The sequence below is a fragment of the Myripristis murdjan genome, chromosome 20 (genome assembly GCF_902150065.1).
Source record: "Myripristis murdjan chromosome 20, fMyrMur1.1, whole genome shotgun sequence".
Taxonomy (NCBI): domain Eukaryota; kingdom Metazoa; phylum Chordata; class Actinopteri; order Holocentriformes; family Holocentridae; genus Myripristis; species Myripristis murdjan.
In genome coordinates, this window is record NC_043999.1 from 22,692,572 (window position 1) to 22,711,356 (window position 18,785).

Below are 18,785 nucleotides of genomic sequence, written 5' to 3' on the forward strand. Positions count from 1 at the left end.
AAAGGAAATCACACATTTTATTGGACAGTGTCAGAAAGGACGTACCAGCCACACTGAAGTATGCAAAGTAGATCAAATAATGAGGTTTGAGGTGAATATGTTTCACTACAATGGAGCGAAGCCTATCCACACCTTTTTTTTTTTTTTTTTTCTTAAGTCTGGCACGTAATAATTCAAAGTAGCTATCCAAAATCATATTTCCTCTAAGTTATAATTTGTATGTGGGGTGCCTTTCTACCTGCAGATTAAAAGTGATATTGATTCCAGTGGGTGAAAGACTGAGCTCCCTGAATAAAGCTGCAATAAAAATCATATCAGGTCTCTGCAGTGGAACACAGCCGGTTATTTAACATGCATCTGGAAAAGTGCACTGACGCTCAGATGGATAGGCAAGGCTAATGCACACGTTTCAATGCAAATGGTAAGGCATTTCAATAAGATTATTCACTTTTTAGGTTGCATGCTACTTCAAATCTGTCCTGAATCTATTCTTGGCAGAAATAGCAGTAAAGTGTGTTTGAAGCATACTTTTAGGAAAGGAATATACAATATATATCTATGTACACCAGTTACATCTACACAGCATCGCCACCAATCACAAAAATGACATAAAATCATTACTATGGGATTTTACAGCACTGAAATAAGTTATTAAACATCTGGAGATCAAAAACTACAGCATGACTTCATGTTCGTGATATTGCACAACTTTAACAAATAAAAGAGTTTCCTGGAATCCGGTCGAGCCGAGCTCTAGACAAAGGTTAACTGTACAATCCTCAAACCAGGAGTCTGTGTGTATTTCAAGTCATGTTGGCTCATTTCTGAGTGAGAAACGGGCGTCATTCTGCGGACCGGCAACACTTGCGGTTCTAGAGCGGCTGCGTTATTGCTTCAGTGTCTGGATAAAGAGCACTTTTCATCAACAGGAAAGCACTATCGACCACGGAGGTGCAAGAGGTCACACAAGGCTCTAGTTAAACTCTATAAGTCAAACTCAATATCAACAGGCTCTTATTGAAGCACAGAAATAGCCAGTAACCAAAAGCACATCATCATGATATAAATTCACTTTATGATGACACACTACAGCAACACAGAGTTGAGTTGGCAACAGGCTGGAGGAGCTGGATCTGGATTTTCACTGACACCAAGGAAATATGGGGGGGAGAATATGGCTAAAAATAGTGACATCTCAACACAGCAACATACAGAGAACATCATGATTATGTTGAGTGCATCACATTTATAGACTCCCCTTATTGCGATGTTGTTGAATGACACGATACAGTAATACTTTGTCAAAAACAGTAATGAAGGTTGACTGTAAACATGGAACAAGGCAGAAGTACAGTATCACGGGTTTGAAACCCCCCCCCCCTCCCAAAAAAAAAAACAAAGGAGTCTGGCTGTAACTTTAAAAGGATCAAAAGGTGATAGGCTAGGACTTGATCTTTGAAATGCAGATCCTGCATGAAGTAACATTTAAGACAACTGAATGGTAGTGGCGAGGCAACCGGCCTGCGCAGGTCCTTTTGCAGGCCTGTCATTGATATGTTTTGCACTCTTGGTGAGGACCAAACGGATCAAAAAAAAATGTCACAGATCCACCTCGTCTTTGCTAAGCTCCACCGTAAGGAGGCGGAAAACCGCAAGGCTGCAACATCCATTAACTAGCATCCGACAGGTCACTTATATGAGGCCACAAGATAATTATGCAGAAGTTCTATAGCTCATACTCGCCTCGACTATTGTTCTCTCACAACTTTACGAGAAACATTCACAAACCCAGTTTATCTACATGCAAGAGCAGCCATTCAGCAGTAACTACACACGAACAGCAGCCGATGACTTCACAGTCAAACAGACTTTTTCAACGACAGAAAGCAAGGACCAGACGCCTCATCCCCGCCTCTGCGATCCAAGCTCATAAAGTGAGAGGGTCAAAAACAGAACATCTGGTAAATGTGCGCGATAAAAGCGTTTCAGTAACTTATTGCAGACAAATCTGCACATCCAAGGGGTTGAGGAGCAAACAAACAGCGGAATCTGCTTTTTGGAAAACACTTCAAAAACCACTGCAGGGTTTTTTAGCTGCTCCAAGAATATGGGTTTTGAAATGTTAGCCCTGCCCGGAAAGCAAATGCCGGGCTCTGAAAGAACTGAGTCGATCAGCGCTGCTAATAGTTGCACCCTCAGTCGCACTGTTAATTATTCTTCAGATGGTTTTCTATGAACGCGGTCAGCCACTGGAAAGGTGCGGAAAACATCCAAACTCTAAAAGAAAAACACTTAAAATGCACTAGCAGGTACGAGGCCACAGAGTACAGTGTCTGCATGGACTGTATTTACATGGGGAGTGTCCACTGTTTCGCTATGTGCGTCCTGTTTGCTTGCCATTCTTTGTGTGTGTGTGTGTGCGTGTGTGTGTGTGTGCATGTGTGTGTGCGTGTGTGTGTCAGTGGCATCATTTTTCCTGCAGCAGGGCGGGGATGTTGATGTTCCAGCCGATGGCCTGTCGGTCAAAGCCGCAGGTGAACAGGTTGCACGACTGGTTCTCTTCGTTCCACGCTGAGCAGCACACCATACGCCTATGGCCCTGCACACACACACACACACACACACATTTATGTATAGACCTGTTTTTTCGACATTTAGATATTTTCATGCATTTTTGATTCATCATTGTCTATACCGTTCCATCACAATGCACAATGCAACACACACACACACACACACTCCCGTCCACTCTCTGCTCTCCATACCATTCTGTTGCTGCGTGGCAGTCTGGCCAGCCTCACTCCACTCATGTCGAACAGCCTGACTTGTCGATTGTCGTGCGGCAGAGCGATGATCCTCTGGTTGGCAGACACGCTGATCCTGCAAAACCGCATCAGTTCCACACTTTGAACGGCGTGTGTGAGGAAGGTCATGTTGACTGCAGCTTGGACAAGAATTTCAAAGTGCATTTCCATTTCGTGCAAAGCGTAATCAGCCGTCTCTGGATCCTGGCTTTTCTTATCAGAAAACTGTTAGGGGCCATTATCAATCAGAGGTAATCAGTTACTCTTTTAAAGGAGCCAAATTTCAGTGAAGAGAGTAGACCCAAAAGATGATTTTTGGGAAACATTCATATGTGAAAACGGGGTACTTTTCTGATCACCACATGCTTAATTAAAGTCATAACTACAGGACAGTGCATAAGGCTGTCTGACTCTTCACAAAGCCAACTTTACTGGACCTACAGAAGGTACAGAATCAAACATCAGTTTATACAACCTCAGCACCAACATGCTGAACTGTCATGTATTTGCTGAGTTCTTTTCAGTGTGTTTGACTTGCATGATACTTGTGAAGTGCAGTGCACTTTCTTGTCTTATTCCTAACTAAGCTTTATTCAGAATCTCTGTAAAATTTGAACTTAAGGCACATTTTCGCACAAATCATCTTTCTCATATTGACATGAGCACTGCAGGTAAGTGTAAACTTAAGCACTATTTACTAAGTAAGTACTATTTATTCTATGCAGAGGTGAATTTTAGGCAGGAATATAGTTATGTTATTAACTAGAGGATGGTTCTAACAGTCTCCTTTGGTTTACATAGTGAGCTGCGACTGTCATAATTCCACTACTTGGACTTGGCACATGTAAATACAAGCATTTGCTTGGATTTTTCTCTCCGATACTAAAGCAGATAATCGGGTTTGTTGTGCGCCTGTAAACACGAAGTGTATGAGAAGTGAGTATAAAGCAAGCTTGGTTAATTTACAACAGATGTTTTCCCTACAGATAACACTATCAGCTCAGTATAAAGTAGTAGGTTCAGTGGCAGATTCATTTTATGAAGAGCCTTGACATAAAGAAATTAAACATGAAAAAATGAAATAAAATTAATGTTAAAAATTAAGACATTACAATTCAAATTTAAGACTATGTAATGACTTTTAAGGTTCTGTATTTATAAAGCTGAATTAATACAAGTTCACTTTCAGCCCTACATACCAACTGTATCCTTCTCTCTGCTGCAGCAGTGGCCTGATTTCACCACACGGATCTTTTTGTGAACATCTATTTCTGCAGGTGCAGCAACACGCCAAACTTCTTGGCTCTCGTCTAACCACCTGGCTCCTTTTGCCTACCTGTTGACAGCCGAGTCGGTGCGGATGGTCGCTATGGGTGACCTCATGTTCTTCAAATCCCACACCTTGACGGTGCGGTCATCACTCCCCGAAACCACGTTGTCGCCCACCGTGAACACCGCTGACGTCACCGTGCTGCAGACGAGACACACACAGGAGAGTTATTCCACGTAGACGCCGCTAATACTGGACTGCAGTAGTTATAAAAAACCATTCATCTCCCCTGACATAAAAAGTACGCTCTACGCAACACAGGTGTAGCATAGAGCAGACTTTTCACACTGAGCTCCAGCAATTTCAAGCAAAGTGCATGCAAAATCCCATAATTACAACTGTTTTTACAGGACCTAGTACAAGACCTCCTAGCATCAGAGGTAAATTAAAATGATTTTGAGAGGAAATAGAGTACGTTACGAAAGTCTTACTGCCTTGAGGCTGAGGGAGGAATATGTGTAGTGAAATGTTTTTGCCAGTGTGACAATTTATCCCAAATGAGAAAAAGGGGTGCAGGATGGATACTTTTGGAAACTCAATTTTTCTGTTGGTGAAATTTTATTCTTGCACATACCTTTCTGGCTGTTCCTTCTACTTTGATAAAAAATGAACTACTTTGTCAAGATTTTAAAACACAAATTTGAACTACATGTTTTTTTTTATTATTATTATTAATTTCAGGTGAGTACAAAAGCACATTATTTATAAGCACTACAATATCTGTCTCTCTCACAAGCTGTGTTATAACAGTTACACCCAGGTGACACCAAGATGAGGTGTGTGTCTCACCAACCTGAGATGTGCAGCGACACGTGTGTCACCGAGATGTTTTGTGTGTTGACAATAGAATCCCATTCAGGCTGTACGAGGTGTCAAAAATGAATATATTTTCACTGTACCAGACGGAGCCAAATTAAACATACAGAAAACAGATCATAGGCAACATAACGCTCGTGCTGTGTTGGAGCCGTGTTCACACGTTCAGAGTTGGTTGAGGTGTCAAGACGCCGGTAAGGAAGTTTTCAACCTTAGTTGCTCCTCATCAGATTTCTCACATTGAGCAAATAAGTCCTAGTCAGCGTTCACGTTTATGTTTTACTGTAAACCAAACACAGCAATGTGGACCATAAACAAAAAAAAATCCATCTAGCAGTTGTATGCTGCCACAAGAGTTGCGTTCACAAAAATAATTGTTGTATTTAAAATTATTCATCAATTATCATTCATTACACCCGAGTGCCCTCATCATAACTCTTCATCGTTCTCAGGTAGTGTTTACCACCTGAAAGATGAGATGAACTATATTTTCCAGTGGTATTTTATCACCTGTAAGCTGAGGTGAAAGGCACTTCAGAGTAGTATTCATCACATAAAGCTGAAGTGAACAGCATTTTAAAAAGTATTAACCACCTGACAGATGTGGGGAATGGTGTTTTCATCTATCCACTATCTCCCTGAAACAGATGAGCACGGCTGTTTTTCTCTCTCTTTATCGCAACCCCCCTGACTACAACGATACATATAATACTACCTCAGTTTTCAAAGATATTTAAGTATCCATTCATGAGCTGGCACATGTTGAACCCTGTTGCACAACACGCCAGACAAAATCTTTTGCAAGTGATGGGAAAACCTGACTGAAGTACCTGGGATGCAAAGATACAAAGATGTTAACATTTTTCAGTGTCTGCACAAGCTAAATTTTGCAAACTGCCATGGCTAAATTATTAAGACAAAACATGTCAGTAAACCTTACTCCAGGCCCTGATTTTGGATGGGAGATGCCATCGCAGCCGTGATGTGGGGTTTCCACAGACACCTGAGCAAGTCATGTCCTAGTCAGTGGAACGTTCTGGAGATAAGCTTGGGAGCAAGAATCAGAAACATCAAGTATTCAGCAACCATATTAGGAAATTTGTCTTACTTCCTCCTCTGCCCAGGTATCAACCCTTCTCTTTTCAAGCATCACCCGACCTCCACACACTCATCCAGCATTTGCCACCTGTCAACCCCGCAGTATACATGCCTCACTCACCCACCGCTAAAGGTAGGTGTAGATTAGAGATGGTTAAGGTTGGGTGTAGATTAGAGATGGTTAAAGGTAGGTGTAGATTAGAGATGGTTAAAGGTAGGTGTAGATTAGAAATGGTTAAAGGTAGGCGTAGATTAGAGATGTTAAGGGTATGAGTAGATTAGAAATGGTTAAAGGTAGGTGTAGATTAGAAATGGTTAAAGGTAGGTGTAGATTAGAGATGGTTAAGGGTAGGTGTAGATTAGAGATGGTTAAAGGTAGGTGTAGATTAGAGATGGTTAAGGGTAGATGTAGATTAGAGATGGTTAAAGGTAGGAGTAGATTAGAGATGGTTAAGGGTGGGTGTAGATTAGAGATGGTTAAAGGTAGGAGTAGATTAGAGATGGTTAAGGGTAGGTGTAGATTAGAGATGGTTAAAGGTAGTAGATTAGAGATGGTTAAGGGTAGGTGTAGATTAGAGATGGTTAAAGGTAGGAGTAGATTAGAGATGGTTAAGGTTAGGCGTAGATTAGAGATGGTTAAGGTTAGGTGTAGATCTGGTAGATTAGCTATGGTTAAGCAGTGGTTGGGTGTGGTTAAAGTTAGGGTAGGGATAGGGGCTGTTCTATGAGGTGGGCACTGATAGGTGGAGGGTTGATGCCTGACTAGAGAAGCGATGGGGGCTGAGGAGGAAATTACCAAGTTCCTAATATGGTTGCTGCAGATGTTGTTCAGATTGAGATGAACTCTCGGAAAGAAAGGCAGAAATGCTGCTTATTTGTGGGTGCATGAACACGTATATTTGATAAAGGCCTGTTAAAGCTGCATATAATGGGACCTCCTCCTGGAAAACTGTACTTGTAAAGCCTGCCTAGCCTGGAAATACCCCAAGCCCTCAGGTCAGATGGTTAGCATCTTCCCACCAGTTGTTGCTATTGCTGCTTAAATATAACACTTTTAGAGATATTTTTAACATGTTATGCATCTAATAAAAGCTTCACTTCAGCCCAAATACCAGAAAGACAGGCACTGATGCCACACACTTTGCTAGATTGTGTTTGCAAGTTATGGTGGGCACAGTGGAGGCAACAACTTTCTTTACATACTTTAATAATAACAGCACTTTCCCACATGCAAGGAGGAACAACAGTAAATTGCAAATGAACACATAGTCAAAGAGGGGACTTGCCTTGGCATCTCTTTCCCCCTGACACCCAGCCAGCCTGATAGCACTGAGTTCAGTCGCAGCCCTTCATTTAATGGACCTTTAATATTTCTAATCTGTGTGAGCAGCACATGATAAAAGGCTGCTTTTTTTTCTTCCACCAACTCTGTTCCTTTTCTTTCACGGAGGGGAAACTTGCAAAAAGAAGCTGGATGAGATTTCTGTCACTTGGGCACATCTTGATTAAGATTAGCACAGCCCACACACACGCACACACACACACACACACACACACACACACACACACACATTGTCTGGGGTTTGCTGTACTCACTGAGGCTGGCTCTCCACTTAATTCAAATTGACATGGTATTAAGGGCTAATTAGGGGACTGAACTTTGTCGTAGCGGAGAAGCCAAGGCCTGAGGAAACCGCTGTATCGTTACAGGCACCTTCTGACATCATGGGACGCGGCCCACCCGGGAATACATGAGGGGGAGAATGAGACAGAGGGAGACAGAGAGGTGGGAAGTGTGTGTGGGGAGGGGAATGAGGCAAGGTAATAATAGATTAAAAGGTTGATTAAGGTTAAAGGCTTTTTAGAATGGGTGTGAGGGAGGGAGGGGAGGTATTTGGCGCTATTCAGCAGTGTCTCTGGAGCGTCTCTGACAAGCAAGGGCAAGACTCCTCACTACTGAAGACTAGAGGTGCTGGCAAGGACCAGAGAGTGAAAGAAAGATGGAAAGAAAAGTCACGGAACTTGGAGCCGCACGCCTCCATAACCTAAAGCCCTGTTAGCGCCGGTAAGGCACCATCCCAGAGGTCAGAAATGCCATTTCACACTCCTTCACAGCACATTTCCCACCTGGCTCTTATTTCTTTACCCAGCACTTCTCTATCATTCATAAAACTGCTAGTTAAACTGGAATATTTGCTACATCTCTTATCTGGGCCCTCTGGCTCCGACCCTTGCACTCCTTACACCTGGTTGCTTTTAATGTTGACGAAGTGCCGCCTGGATTTAAACTTCAAGGAAATCTACCGTGCACTGTGGTTACGAGTGTAAGTCAGACACCCTAAAATGCAGAATGTAAATGAAACAATTCAGGCGCAGACGACAGACTAAGAGGTTTCGGAGCACTCCTGTTATTTTGCCGCGCCGCAGCAAAACTGACAGTCACTGAGAACCCAGTAAGTGCTGGTGTATCCCTCCAGAGACAGGGTGTCAAATCTGCATACGATGACACTCCTTCTTTAACACACACTCACACACACACACACACACACACACACAAACGTGCGCACATTTCTATCAGCTGCTATCAAACGCCTCTGATCACCGTCGACGGCGGGAGAGACAAACGCGACATGGCATCCTGTTTGTAAAGCAAGTCTGCTGTCACTTCTGGTTTGCTCTCTGCCGTTTGTTAGATCATGTGCAGTTGTCATTATTTCGCAATTACGGAGGGTGGGTGTGGGTGGGAGGATGGGGAGGGGGAGGGAGGGAGGGTATGCTGCACTTTTGCCTGCCGCGTAACGCTGTCAGGGAGCGTTAGCTGTAATTGCCGGTGAAGACGGTGGATACCAGAGACTCTCTCTCTCTCCCTCCCTCTCCCCTCCAGCGTCCCCTCCTCATCTGTCTATTAAATCATTCACACCCTCCTCTCTTCTGCTCTGCTCTGCTTTTGTCACCCAGCCACCAGGAGGGATGGATAAATTATGTCATTAATGCCGTGCTCGTATGCTAAATTGGAGATACTCCTAGAAAATGATCAAGCCAGAAACCCAGTAACTCGTTATTGCTGCAGGATCGGATGGAATCAAACGTCACCCAGAAGCTGTGGCTACCAGTGACAGCACACACTGCTGCTAGACGTGGTGTTACCTGACTGGGTGAAGTAACACTTAATGATTAAGGTTCCCATTGTGGCCCTGATGTAAAAGTCCATAACACTCCTATGACTTTTCATAAAGAAGTCAAATCTGAAACTGGTTTGTTAATGTTTGTTCTCAGCTTAGAAAAGCTCTTAAGTGATGAAAAGTCAGCTGTGTACAACTGTCCATGCATTGTATTAACCCTGTTTCTGCTAGGGCTGTAGTCTGTTAGTCAATTGCTCGATTTATTGGTCGATATGTTCTTGGTCGACCAAAATCGGATTGGTTGATTATTTGCCGTGTTCATTTGATCAGGAGTAAAGCACTAAGTGCTAATGGGGGTGTTTTCAGAACACCCTGTTTCACAGGTAACAGTCTGTCTTCAGAACACCCCCCTTGTTTTCACAGTTTTGGATTAGCCCAACCCACTGGAGACAGATAGGCAGGCCTGTATGTTCTGAATTGAAGAAAAAATTAGGTTTAATGAACATTTAGTCCTCTACCATGTCAAAGACGTCGTCAGTGTGGCAGCATTTTACCAAAATAGATGGAAAAAAGTCGAATGCAAACTTTGCAAACAACAGTTTGCGTATCACAGCTCAATGACCAACATGGCATATCACCTAAAACGGTAAGCTAACATGTCTGTGTTAGGTTCTCCGTCAGTTTGGAGTATAAACATATCAGAATTGGCATATTTCAAAGTTTTAGTCTAATAATCGTTTTATAACTGCAGGTGCACACACCCGTGACGACGGCAGCTTGACATAGTACTATTTTGGGAAATCACAGGCTATGATATAGCGTAGGTGCACGTAATGCAACGCTGTCAGAGCCGAGGGACTCCAGTGTGTCACTCAGTGCAAAATAATTAGGTCAAAAACGATTTAATATACTGCAGATACTAGTTGTTTATGTTTATTTATAATTCATTTAGGCGGACAAGGCTAACCAGATAGGCTACTGCCCAGTTAATTAATCTAAAAATAGTAACTAGTCAATTAGTCGACTATTGGTCGAAATTTCAGGACTTTAGTCGACCAAGATTTTCTTTGGTTGACTACAGCCCTAGTATCTGGTGCAACACTTCTGGTTTTAAAATCATTCTGGTACATTCCTGTTAAGTGGGCCATTTGTGAATATCAAAGATATTTTCTGAACTTTCCCAGAGAATGTATCAAATTCCCTGACTTTCCCTGTCTGGGATACACCTTTAAATTTCAAAATATTTCAGAAATGATCATTGCGGACCGTGTGCGATGTAGCCTAACCAGTGTCATGGCTTTGCCTGAATGCAAACACAGAGGTCATGTTTTGTGTACCATGCTGTGATCTCATCAGTAATGCTTCAGTGAGTAAAGTTAGATTAGGATATCCAACTAAAAGGTCACTGTGTGGTTGCAGGTTGTTGCCATGCTAACATGCAGTAGCATGGCACTGCTGGATAGTGCACACATTACAAACAGCCTCTTTAAAATGGGTCTGGTAGCATCAGGTGTATATTATCTGGCAAAAGCACTGAAAACTGTTCACCACATGTGTATAATCAACAAAGACATACAGTGTGACAGGGCACAGCACCCTCTCAGTAGCTCCTCTCTTTACCACGGCAAGTCAAGGCACATCTCCATGAACACTGGCTAGTAATGCTGTCATCTACTGAGATACACACACTGGGAAGCAGACTGAGTGTCAGTGGAGCTTCCAGTGTGATACGGTATGCAATTAAAATGTCACGCAAATGAGCAGAGGCATAACTAACTAACTAACTAGATAACCTGTGCATACAGCCAACTTAATAGTGCAGTTGTAGCGGTATTTTAGATACATGTCTGACTAAGTTTGCTTCTCAAATGATTGGGTGTGCTCCAAAAGCTGACTGGCACATGGCAATTATGGTGAAATTGTCACTGGATTACCATCACAATGCTGTAGAAGCACAAAGATGATTTTTTTTTTTCATTTAGCTTTGACAAAGAGCCAGCGATAGTAAATTTATTGTTTGTCTTCACAGCTACGGTTGACAATTGGCGTAATAAGCTGCAAGACAGCATGTACAAATGGAGTTCCCTGTAGCTAGCTGGTATCCTGTCGCTGAGTTTCAGCTACAGTTCACAAAGGGTCTTCTCATCTAGAAAGTAAGCCCACCATCTAATATCACCCATGTGATGCATGCAACACTCCATATTTCATTCACTCTTGCATTCCACAAAAAAAAAAAAAAAACCTGAGTCTTTGAGATAGACCTTAACCACAGTGTCGCTGGCTAAGGATAATGAGCAATTAGACTCTTGATATTGTCAGGCTAAACTATGCACTTATGGCAAGACACGCAGAACTGAAGTTTAAAGTGGCGACACTAAGAACTACTGGGGCTAAGAAGAGAAAAGGGTTTAGCTTATTTAAAAAAAATAAAATAAAAAAAATAGTCAAGATGAGAGCCTTTTTTGCCTGTCTTTGAGGCACGGAAGGAAAAGCTGGGAACATTGTTCCATTTGTCTGAGAGTCAGTTTAGGTGTGTATTCACAGTATAAACACAGTGAATGCTAAGGAAGGTGAAAAATCAGGAAGGAAGCAAGGAAAGATGGAAGGAAAGGAGGGAAGGCTGTCAGTTTTCTGTGAAACGGCGGTGCTTAATCTCATTATGCCGATTGTCTATGGGAGAGAATTAGAGTGGGATCTGTAGGAATTATACATGTTGGGGTCGCACATAATGAGTGCTACGTAATCCCCCCACTCGCAATCAAAGGCTGCCAGGGAGCACCAGCCAGCCAGCACACGCTTGGAGACACGCGCACGCCCATGCACGCGCTCACACACTTCCGCCTTTACAAGAGCGCTGCCATTGAAATCCACAGACAAGCCTGACAGTCGTCTTTTTGAAATGAGCGACTCCAATTGAGCCTTAACAGCGAGCGAAGTGCCAAATTACACAGAGTGGGGGATTAACGCAGAAACGGACAGATAAACGAGCAGGAGAGCGAGCGAGAGAGAGAGGTAGAAAAACAAAGGGGGAGGGGGGGGGCAAACCGTTGAAGTGAGGAGAAGCGCTCAATAATGAATGAGAGGCAAGTGGAGGATTTGGCTTAGAGCAACAGGGTCTGTAAATTAATGTGGTACTGTAAAAAGGAGGGAGAAAAAAACGGCAGAAAGTGCAGGAGAAATTCACACAAGGATGCTGTTGGATCAGGACAAGTGAGGTGTTACAGCACCACCCAGTGGAGGAAGACTGCAACGCCCTGCACAGCTATAAACAGCCTGTCAACTCAAGGTGTCAAAGCAGAATAAGGGAACTATATCATACACATCAATTATTCACATCTCACCAGGCATGAGCAGAGTTACTAGTGTGTGCCTGTGTGTATATCTGTGTGTGTGTGTGTGTGTGTCCAACTAACTCAGTGTGTCCCTGAAAGACGTTGACAGAGTGGATGGACGGGTCTCTGAAGTCCCACAGTCTGAAGGTGGTGTCTCTGGACGAGGTGACCACCAGTCGCTGGGTGGGGTGGGTGCAGCAGTGGGTCAGCTCCTGATCATGGCCTGCACACACACACACACACACACACACACACACACACACACAGACGCACAAATAATATTAATTATGACAAATTCAGTGCAAATGTTCAAGGGCGGTCCATGGGGAAACATGGTCACTGGACAGATACAATGATAGAGAGCAGAAAAACAGAATAAAAATATCAACAGGAGGGTAGAATTAAGCTCTATAGGCCAGCTCTGTCTGTGTCTGATTTCAGTTTCCACTGACACAGAAGTGACTTGGCACTGACTGAATGTTCATTTTGAGATGAACTGTTTCTTTAATTTGTAATCAGGACACTGGAAGGTGTTAAAGTCCTAATTTGCAATTTGTGTGACATCCCAGCAGTAACAAAATGGTTCAACCCGTACAGAGTCAATGTGGCTGAGTCCTCACAGTGTGCTTGGGAAAATGCAGACCATGTAGACTTTGGGACTGGGGTTTTAAGTAGAAATATATGAATGGAAAGTATGAAAATACATGAATTGCAGAGTGTGCAAAGTAACAGCAGAGGAACACTGTGTACAATAATGTACAATATAAAATTTTAGAACAACAACAAAAAAATTTAAATATATGTAGCAGGGCCCAAAAACCAATAAGAATACACACCGGTGAGTGTGTGAACCAGTTCAGATGTCTCCACCTCGTACAGGTTGGCGGCACGATCCCAGGAAGCCGTCACCACCTGCCGGCCTCCCACCAACCAATCTGCCGCGATCACTACACCCTGGTGACTCTTCAGCGTTGCCGTGGCGACCCTGACAGTGGGCACCTCGCATGGCCCCTCTCCGTCCACCTCTCCCTCCTCCCTGTCTGATGAGTCCTGGTCATCGTCACATGGAGCCTAGAGGTGCACAACAGTTAAGTCAAAGAATGATGGTGTCTACTATTCATATCCTTTTTACTGCAGAGGAAAAAGAGTCTTTACATAAAGTGACAAGGTTTCAAGGTGACACCAACACATCTGACCCAGATTTTAAAAAAAAATATATATAAAAAAACTCAAAAGGTGGTCCAGCAACAGAAAATGCATAGATAATGACTAAGAGAAACAGATTGAATTAAATGGCCATAAAGCGGAAAAGTAATTCACTGGAAAGGTGAGAGTGCGGGAGTAGGTGGAGGTGGAGGTGTGTGCGTCTGTGTGAGAGAACGAGGAAATAAAAAAGTGTCGTGTTAATGAGAGAAAATGTCATGCAGTTCATAGATCAGAGAGTTTGTTACTTGAGATTTGAACTAATTAGCATCAGGCAAACACATCTATTTTAGTTTTCAAGAGCATGAGCGGGGGCAACTTATTAAGTGTCAGGTTTTTCCAAGACTTTTGACTCCTCTCAAAATTCCAGGATATTCCAGGATGATCAAGGAGTTCCATGACCAGCGGGGATCCTGAATGGAGCAGGAGAATGTGGTACTCACACTGACATCTGGTGTGGGCTGGGGGGCGGGGAGCTGCACCATGTAGCGCCAGATGTGAGCTGTCTGGTCCCCAGAGGCTGTGGACACATGACAACATACATATAAACACACACACACACACACACACACTCACATACACCCATAAAGAGCTACACAGATTTATAGATGATTCTTGCTTTACCAAACAATATTTCTACTAATACCAACGGAGGGAGGGAGATGAAGAGCACAAACTCATGAAGACAATTAACGTGTGCAAAAAAAACCCTGCAAAATGCATCAAATACACACATGCACATGCACACACACATACCGGTGAGGGCCATCTGCTCAGTGGGGTGGAACTTGATAGAGTTGACTGTGGGTCAGAGAAAATTCATCAAAATGATCAACTTTGTAGATGAGACATGTATCCAGCATCACCATCTTGTCTGACAGACATTCTGATTTATGAAATTTGAACTTCATGTAAAACAAGTAGCTTCTTTCTTCTTTACTCTCTCCAATTCTCAGTTATACATCAAAACCTCAAACTATCATAATACAAGGTATGAATGCTTATAGATATTCTTTGTTTGCATGATTGAAGGTGAGATAGAAGTCAGTGAAGCTTTTTTAGGAATGAGGTCCCGATCCTCTTACCTGATCCTGCGTGGCCGGCGTACCTCAGCAGACATTTGCCCGTCTCTATACTCCACAGCAGGGCTGAGTGGTCTGCAAGGGGAAAAGAAAAGCTGACCTCAGCGTACTCATCCATATCATTCAACTGGAAGCTAACATGCTTTCATCAGCAGGGGATTTAACAGGAAGGCTTGATTAAAGCTGTAGCATTTTGACATCAATAAATCATTACCACATTAATACTGACACATCGGTACAACTACTGTAAACAAAAGAGATGGCAGAGAAGACTGGCAGCCTCTAATGGCATCTGTAGTGCACTTTACATCACAATGTGTGCCAACAGGTCAGATTTGGCAGGAAATCCACTGGATTGCTTTACGGCACCAAACAGAAAGACAGCTCCAGCTTTCAGCATTTCTCAGCTAAAGGTGGAGGGAGTGACAGACTGATGGAAAATCTCCTTCCAACATGTTATCCTCTTCAGTAAGGCCAAAGAGAAAACCTCTGACCACAGAAACATTGAGCAACACTGATTCTAATAACGGCACTTGTATGTGAATACCAAGGTATTACGATTAAATTGACAAGGATATATTGATATAAACACTGCTTTGGTCTTGATTAATTATTCACATGAGAAACCGCCACATGGCTTATTTGCTCTTAACAACGATGCGGTAGATGATTTTAACAGTAAGTCAGGTGTGCCGGTGTACCTGCGGAGGCGGTGCCCAGGACCACTGGCTGAGTCCGGGTGACGCTGAGGTCCCAGATCCCGTCCCGGTGGCCCACATACTCCTTCAGCAGCTGGCACAACGCCCGGGACCCTGTGGTGGCTTTGAAACTAGACACAATCTGGACAGGGAGTGGAGGGGAGGGCAGTGGTGGGTGGGAGGTACGAGGAAAAGAAAAGACAGAAACAAAGAGAGAGAGAGAGAGAGTAAGAGAGAGAAAGAGAGAGAGAGAGATGAGGATTCTTCCAACCACTGAGCCGAAGCCAAGCTAAACACAGCTTCACTAAAATTAGAGCCCAGCTAAAATTAAAAACTAGAGGTGCACCAAAATTAATTTTTCAGAACTAATATAAACACTGAGTGGTGCTTTAATTAAATGAGCTGATATGAATAGGCGTAAATCCAAATATTATTCAATTTACAGGCACTCATGCCACCTAGCACTAGCATATTATGCAAACAGCTACAGGAACAATTTGGTTTATCATTTGTGTAATGGACGATAATAAAAGAGAAAATTAGCTACATAATATAGGTTAGAGCATATAGTTTCTCATTTGTTTACACCAGTCAAACACAGCTTGTGGATGAACTCACAAAAACACTTAATAATTAATGTTAACAGTTATCATTTCATTTTAAAATATGTCAGTAGATAAGGAACACTAAAGGGTATAAATCTTTGGCTTATCAGTGATTCAATTTGATTAATTAATTAATTTATTTATTTTGGAACAACTCACAATCGGAATTTTAAAACCATCATTCAAGTCAATGATTTGATTTAGAACACTTAGCCAAATTGTATGTGCATTATTAAATGTGTCATTTTTGTTCTGAAATGTGAAAAATCATACGACAGAATTAGATGAATATTATTTGTTCTACTGAGTTAGTGAATGAATCGATTCAAACTCATATCATATCATGACTCATATCATATCATATTGATTCAAGCGTCGTTACACCCCGACTGCCTACCACACTTCATTTGCCAATTCAAGCTTCACAAGTGTGTGTGAGCTGTATCGTCATCATTGGTGCATCTCTAAAAACATCACTGTGTTCTTGGTGTGGTTAAACATGGCCTCCTCTCCCTCCCAGCGCATTAACAGGACCATGACAAGGCTGGCCTGTCATGTACATGCTGCTGCGTGCTGAAGCCTAAACCAAGCAACACGCTTTCGTTATTCGTCATTAGACTCAGCAGCAAAGCGTCTAGGTTTTTTGTGTCAAAATGCGTTAATGAATGTTGGGAGTTTTTCTAGTCAAAGTACCGACAGTCGTTCTTGTTTCTTGTGCTTGGAGCGCCATGAATGAGTTAAAGTTAACCACATGACCACATGGAAGATAGCTCATTCCACTCAAAGGCAAACTAGTGATAATCGAGGAACACAAGTTAGTGCAGATCATTTGCATTAGTGCCGAGCCACTCCAGTCTTGACAAAATTAGTTTTTGGTAATGTATCATAGCCAGATGATGGGTTAGCTGTACTGTAGCCAGTTTTGTCAAGAGGTTAATCTGTGAAGTCTTCCCTTGACCCCTTGCATCCTCATTTCTAACTCACTTCTCTAAAGGAATACAACAACATCTTGGTATATGCCTTTAGAAATCATAAAAAATTCATGTTTTCTAGGCGATGCCAAAGCACTCTTTCATCCCAAATCACCTCTGAAACGGTGCAGGGCAAAAAAAAAGAGACAAGGTGTCAAGGTCAGACTTCAGTTTAGAAACTCAGCCCACTGCTTTCTCCACCGTCACGCTACGTGACAGACGGAGCATATACGGAAGTTACCCATGAATCTCCACCCCACAACTCCCATGTGGCCACACTGAAGTTGCGAGGTCCACCTACTTTGCCGTGGAAAGTGTACAAGCGCTACACCGGCAAGAGATTGAAAAGGAACAGGTCATTGTTTTTTTCGTCCCCCAACACCTCGTGGTAAACACTTAAGACCACACAAATGTAGAATTTAAGCTTTTATCTCATGTACTGTGGAATACCATGGGAATTTATCATTAAGTGATAAATTAACTGTGGGGATATTCATTTTCTGAATTCGAAAGCATCCCTTAAAGTACTGCCGTCAACAATTCATCAATTAAAAAAAAAAGAAAAATACAGGCCAAAGATGAAAAATCTACTCTCAGAACATAAATAAATAAATAAGTAATAATAATTATGACAAGAGACTGCTAAAAATTGCAATTGCCTGCCCACCATCGATGTATCATGTCCTACAGTGGAAAAAAAGCCAGTCCTCCCTCCCCTCACTGAGTAACAAAGAGGCTTTTCATAGTCTGCAATCATTACCCCAGGCCTAAATCCAAACAGCTCAAATATTTACATAGATGTCTAATCTCATTAGCTGTATAGGTGTTTACATGGCTAATGCCGGTTACCTTGCTGGTAGAGGCTTTGTACGTCGTCTTCAGCTTCTGGGAGAGCTGACTGGTGCTGTGGCTGGCTGTGTGATGGACAGAGAAAGAGCGATGAATGAAAATCACCACAGTGACGACCTCGCCGGTTTTACTGCTGCAAGTAGTAATGGCCTGATGGAGTAGTGTGGCTGTTAACGAGAGGCACGTCGAAAGCTTACAGTAGAAAGCTTACAGTTTATTTTGAGTTATTTTCCGTTGGCCACTGTCCACTTTTAAACACCAGTGCAGTGGAGAGGGAACCATGTGGGCAGCAGGGATAAAATGGATCATAGTTAGGTAATATGAGGATGAAAGCAACGGCATGGATTTGTGCTGTTTGTCTTGTGTAATCTATGTCGTGGTATAATCTGCTTCTATATAACTGCATACTCCAATCGCAGTGACCACTGAAAATATTAGTGGTTAAAGTCTCTGAGCATGAATAAAATACTGGAGTTTGGAGGATGAGCCCACCACTATGTGCATAAGGAACTGCCCACCTTATGCACTCCACCAATTCTCACCTTTGTCTTTGCATTTCCAATTGCTGGACTTCATAAAAGATAATAGCTCACTAGGAAACCAATTAAGCAATGCATATACCGAAAAAAAAGAGTACCTACCTCATTGTTCTTGTAAAAATTAACTGTTAACATAAAAAAGTGGGGCTTTCATTTTTTCATTCAAAAATGACAGACCTGGAAGGCTCACAGATCCCTTGCTAGACACTGCACTGGCAGTGGAAAGACAAAAGCAGCAAAGTGGCAGCATATGTGTTGCATAGAAACATACAATCAGGAATTGGCCGAGAGAAGCAAGGCTCTGCTGGTAAATGTTAAGAAGGGATACACAAGACA

General features: G+C 42.6%; 1 protein-coding gene across 3 annotated transcripts in view; it reads right to left on the reverse strand.

The window, feature by feature from the left end:
• The window catches only part of LOC115378684 (WD repeat-containing protein 37-like), a 25,034-nt gene continuing 6,249 nt past the window's right edge, over nucleotides 1-18,785 (reverse strand). For all 3 annotated transcript variants that reach the window (XM_030079101.1, XM_030079100.1, XM_030079102.1), the window contains 10 exons: nucleotides 17,911-17,975; nucleotides 15,489-15,627; nucleotides 14,791-14,862; nucleotides 14,462-14,506; nucleotides 14,149-14,225; nucleotides 13,339-13,573; nucleotides 12,584-12,725; nucleotides 4,141-4,275; nucleotides 2,766-2,880; nucleotides 1-2,599 (listed from right to left, as the gene is read on the reverse strand). In XM_030079101.1, coding sequence (XP_029934961.1) covers nucleotides 2,468-2,599; nucleotides 2,766-2,880; nucleotides 4,141-4,275; nucleotides 12,584-12,725; nucleotides 13,339-13,573; nucleotides 14,149-14,225; nucleotides 14,462-14,506; nucleotides 14,791-14,862; nucleotides 15,489-15,627; nucleotides 17,911-17,975 — 1,157 coding nt within the window. In that variant the 3' untranslated portion in view covers nucleotides 1-2,467. The remainder of the gene's footprint in view (nucleotides 2,600-2,765; nucleotides 2,881-4,140; nucleotides 4,276-12,583; nucleotides 12,726-13,338; nucleotides 13,574-14,148; nucleotides 14,226-14,461; nucleotides 14,507-14,790; nucleotides 14,863-15,488; nucleotides 15,628-17,910; nucleotides 17,976-18,785) is intronic.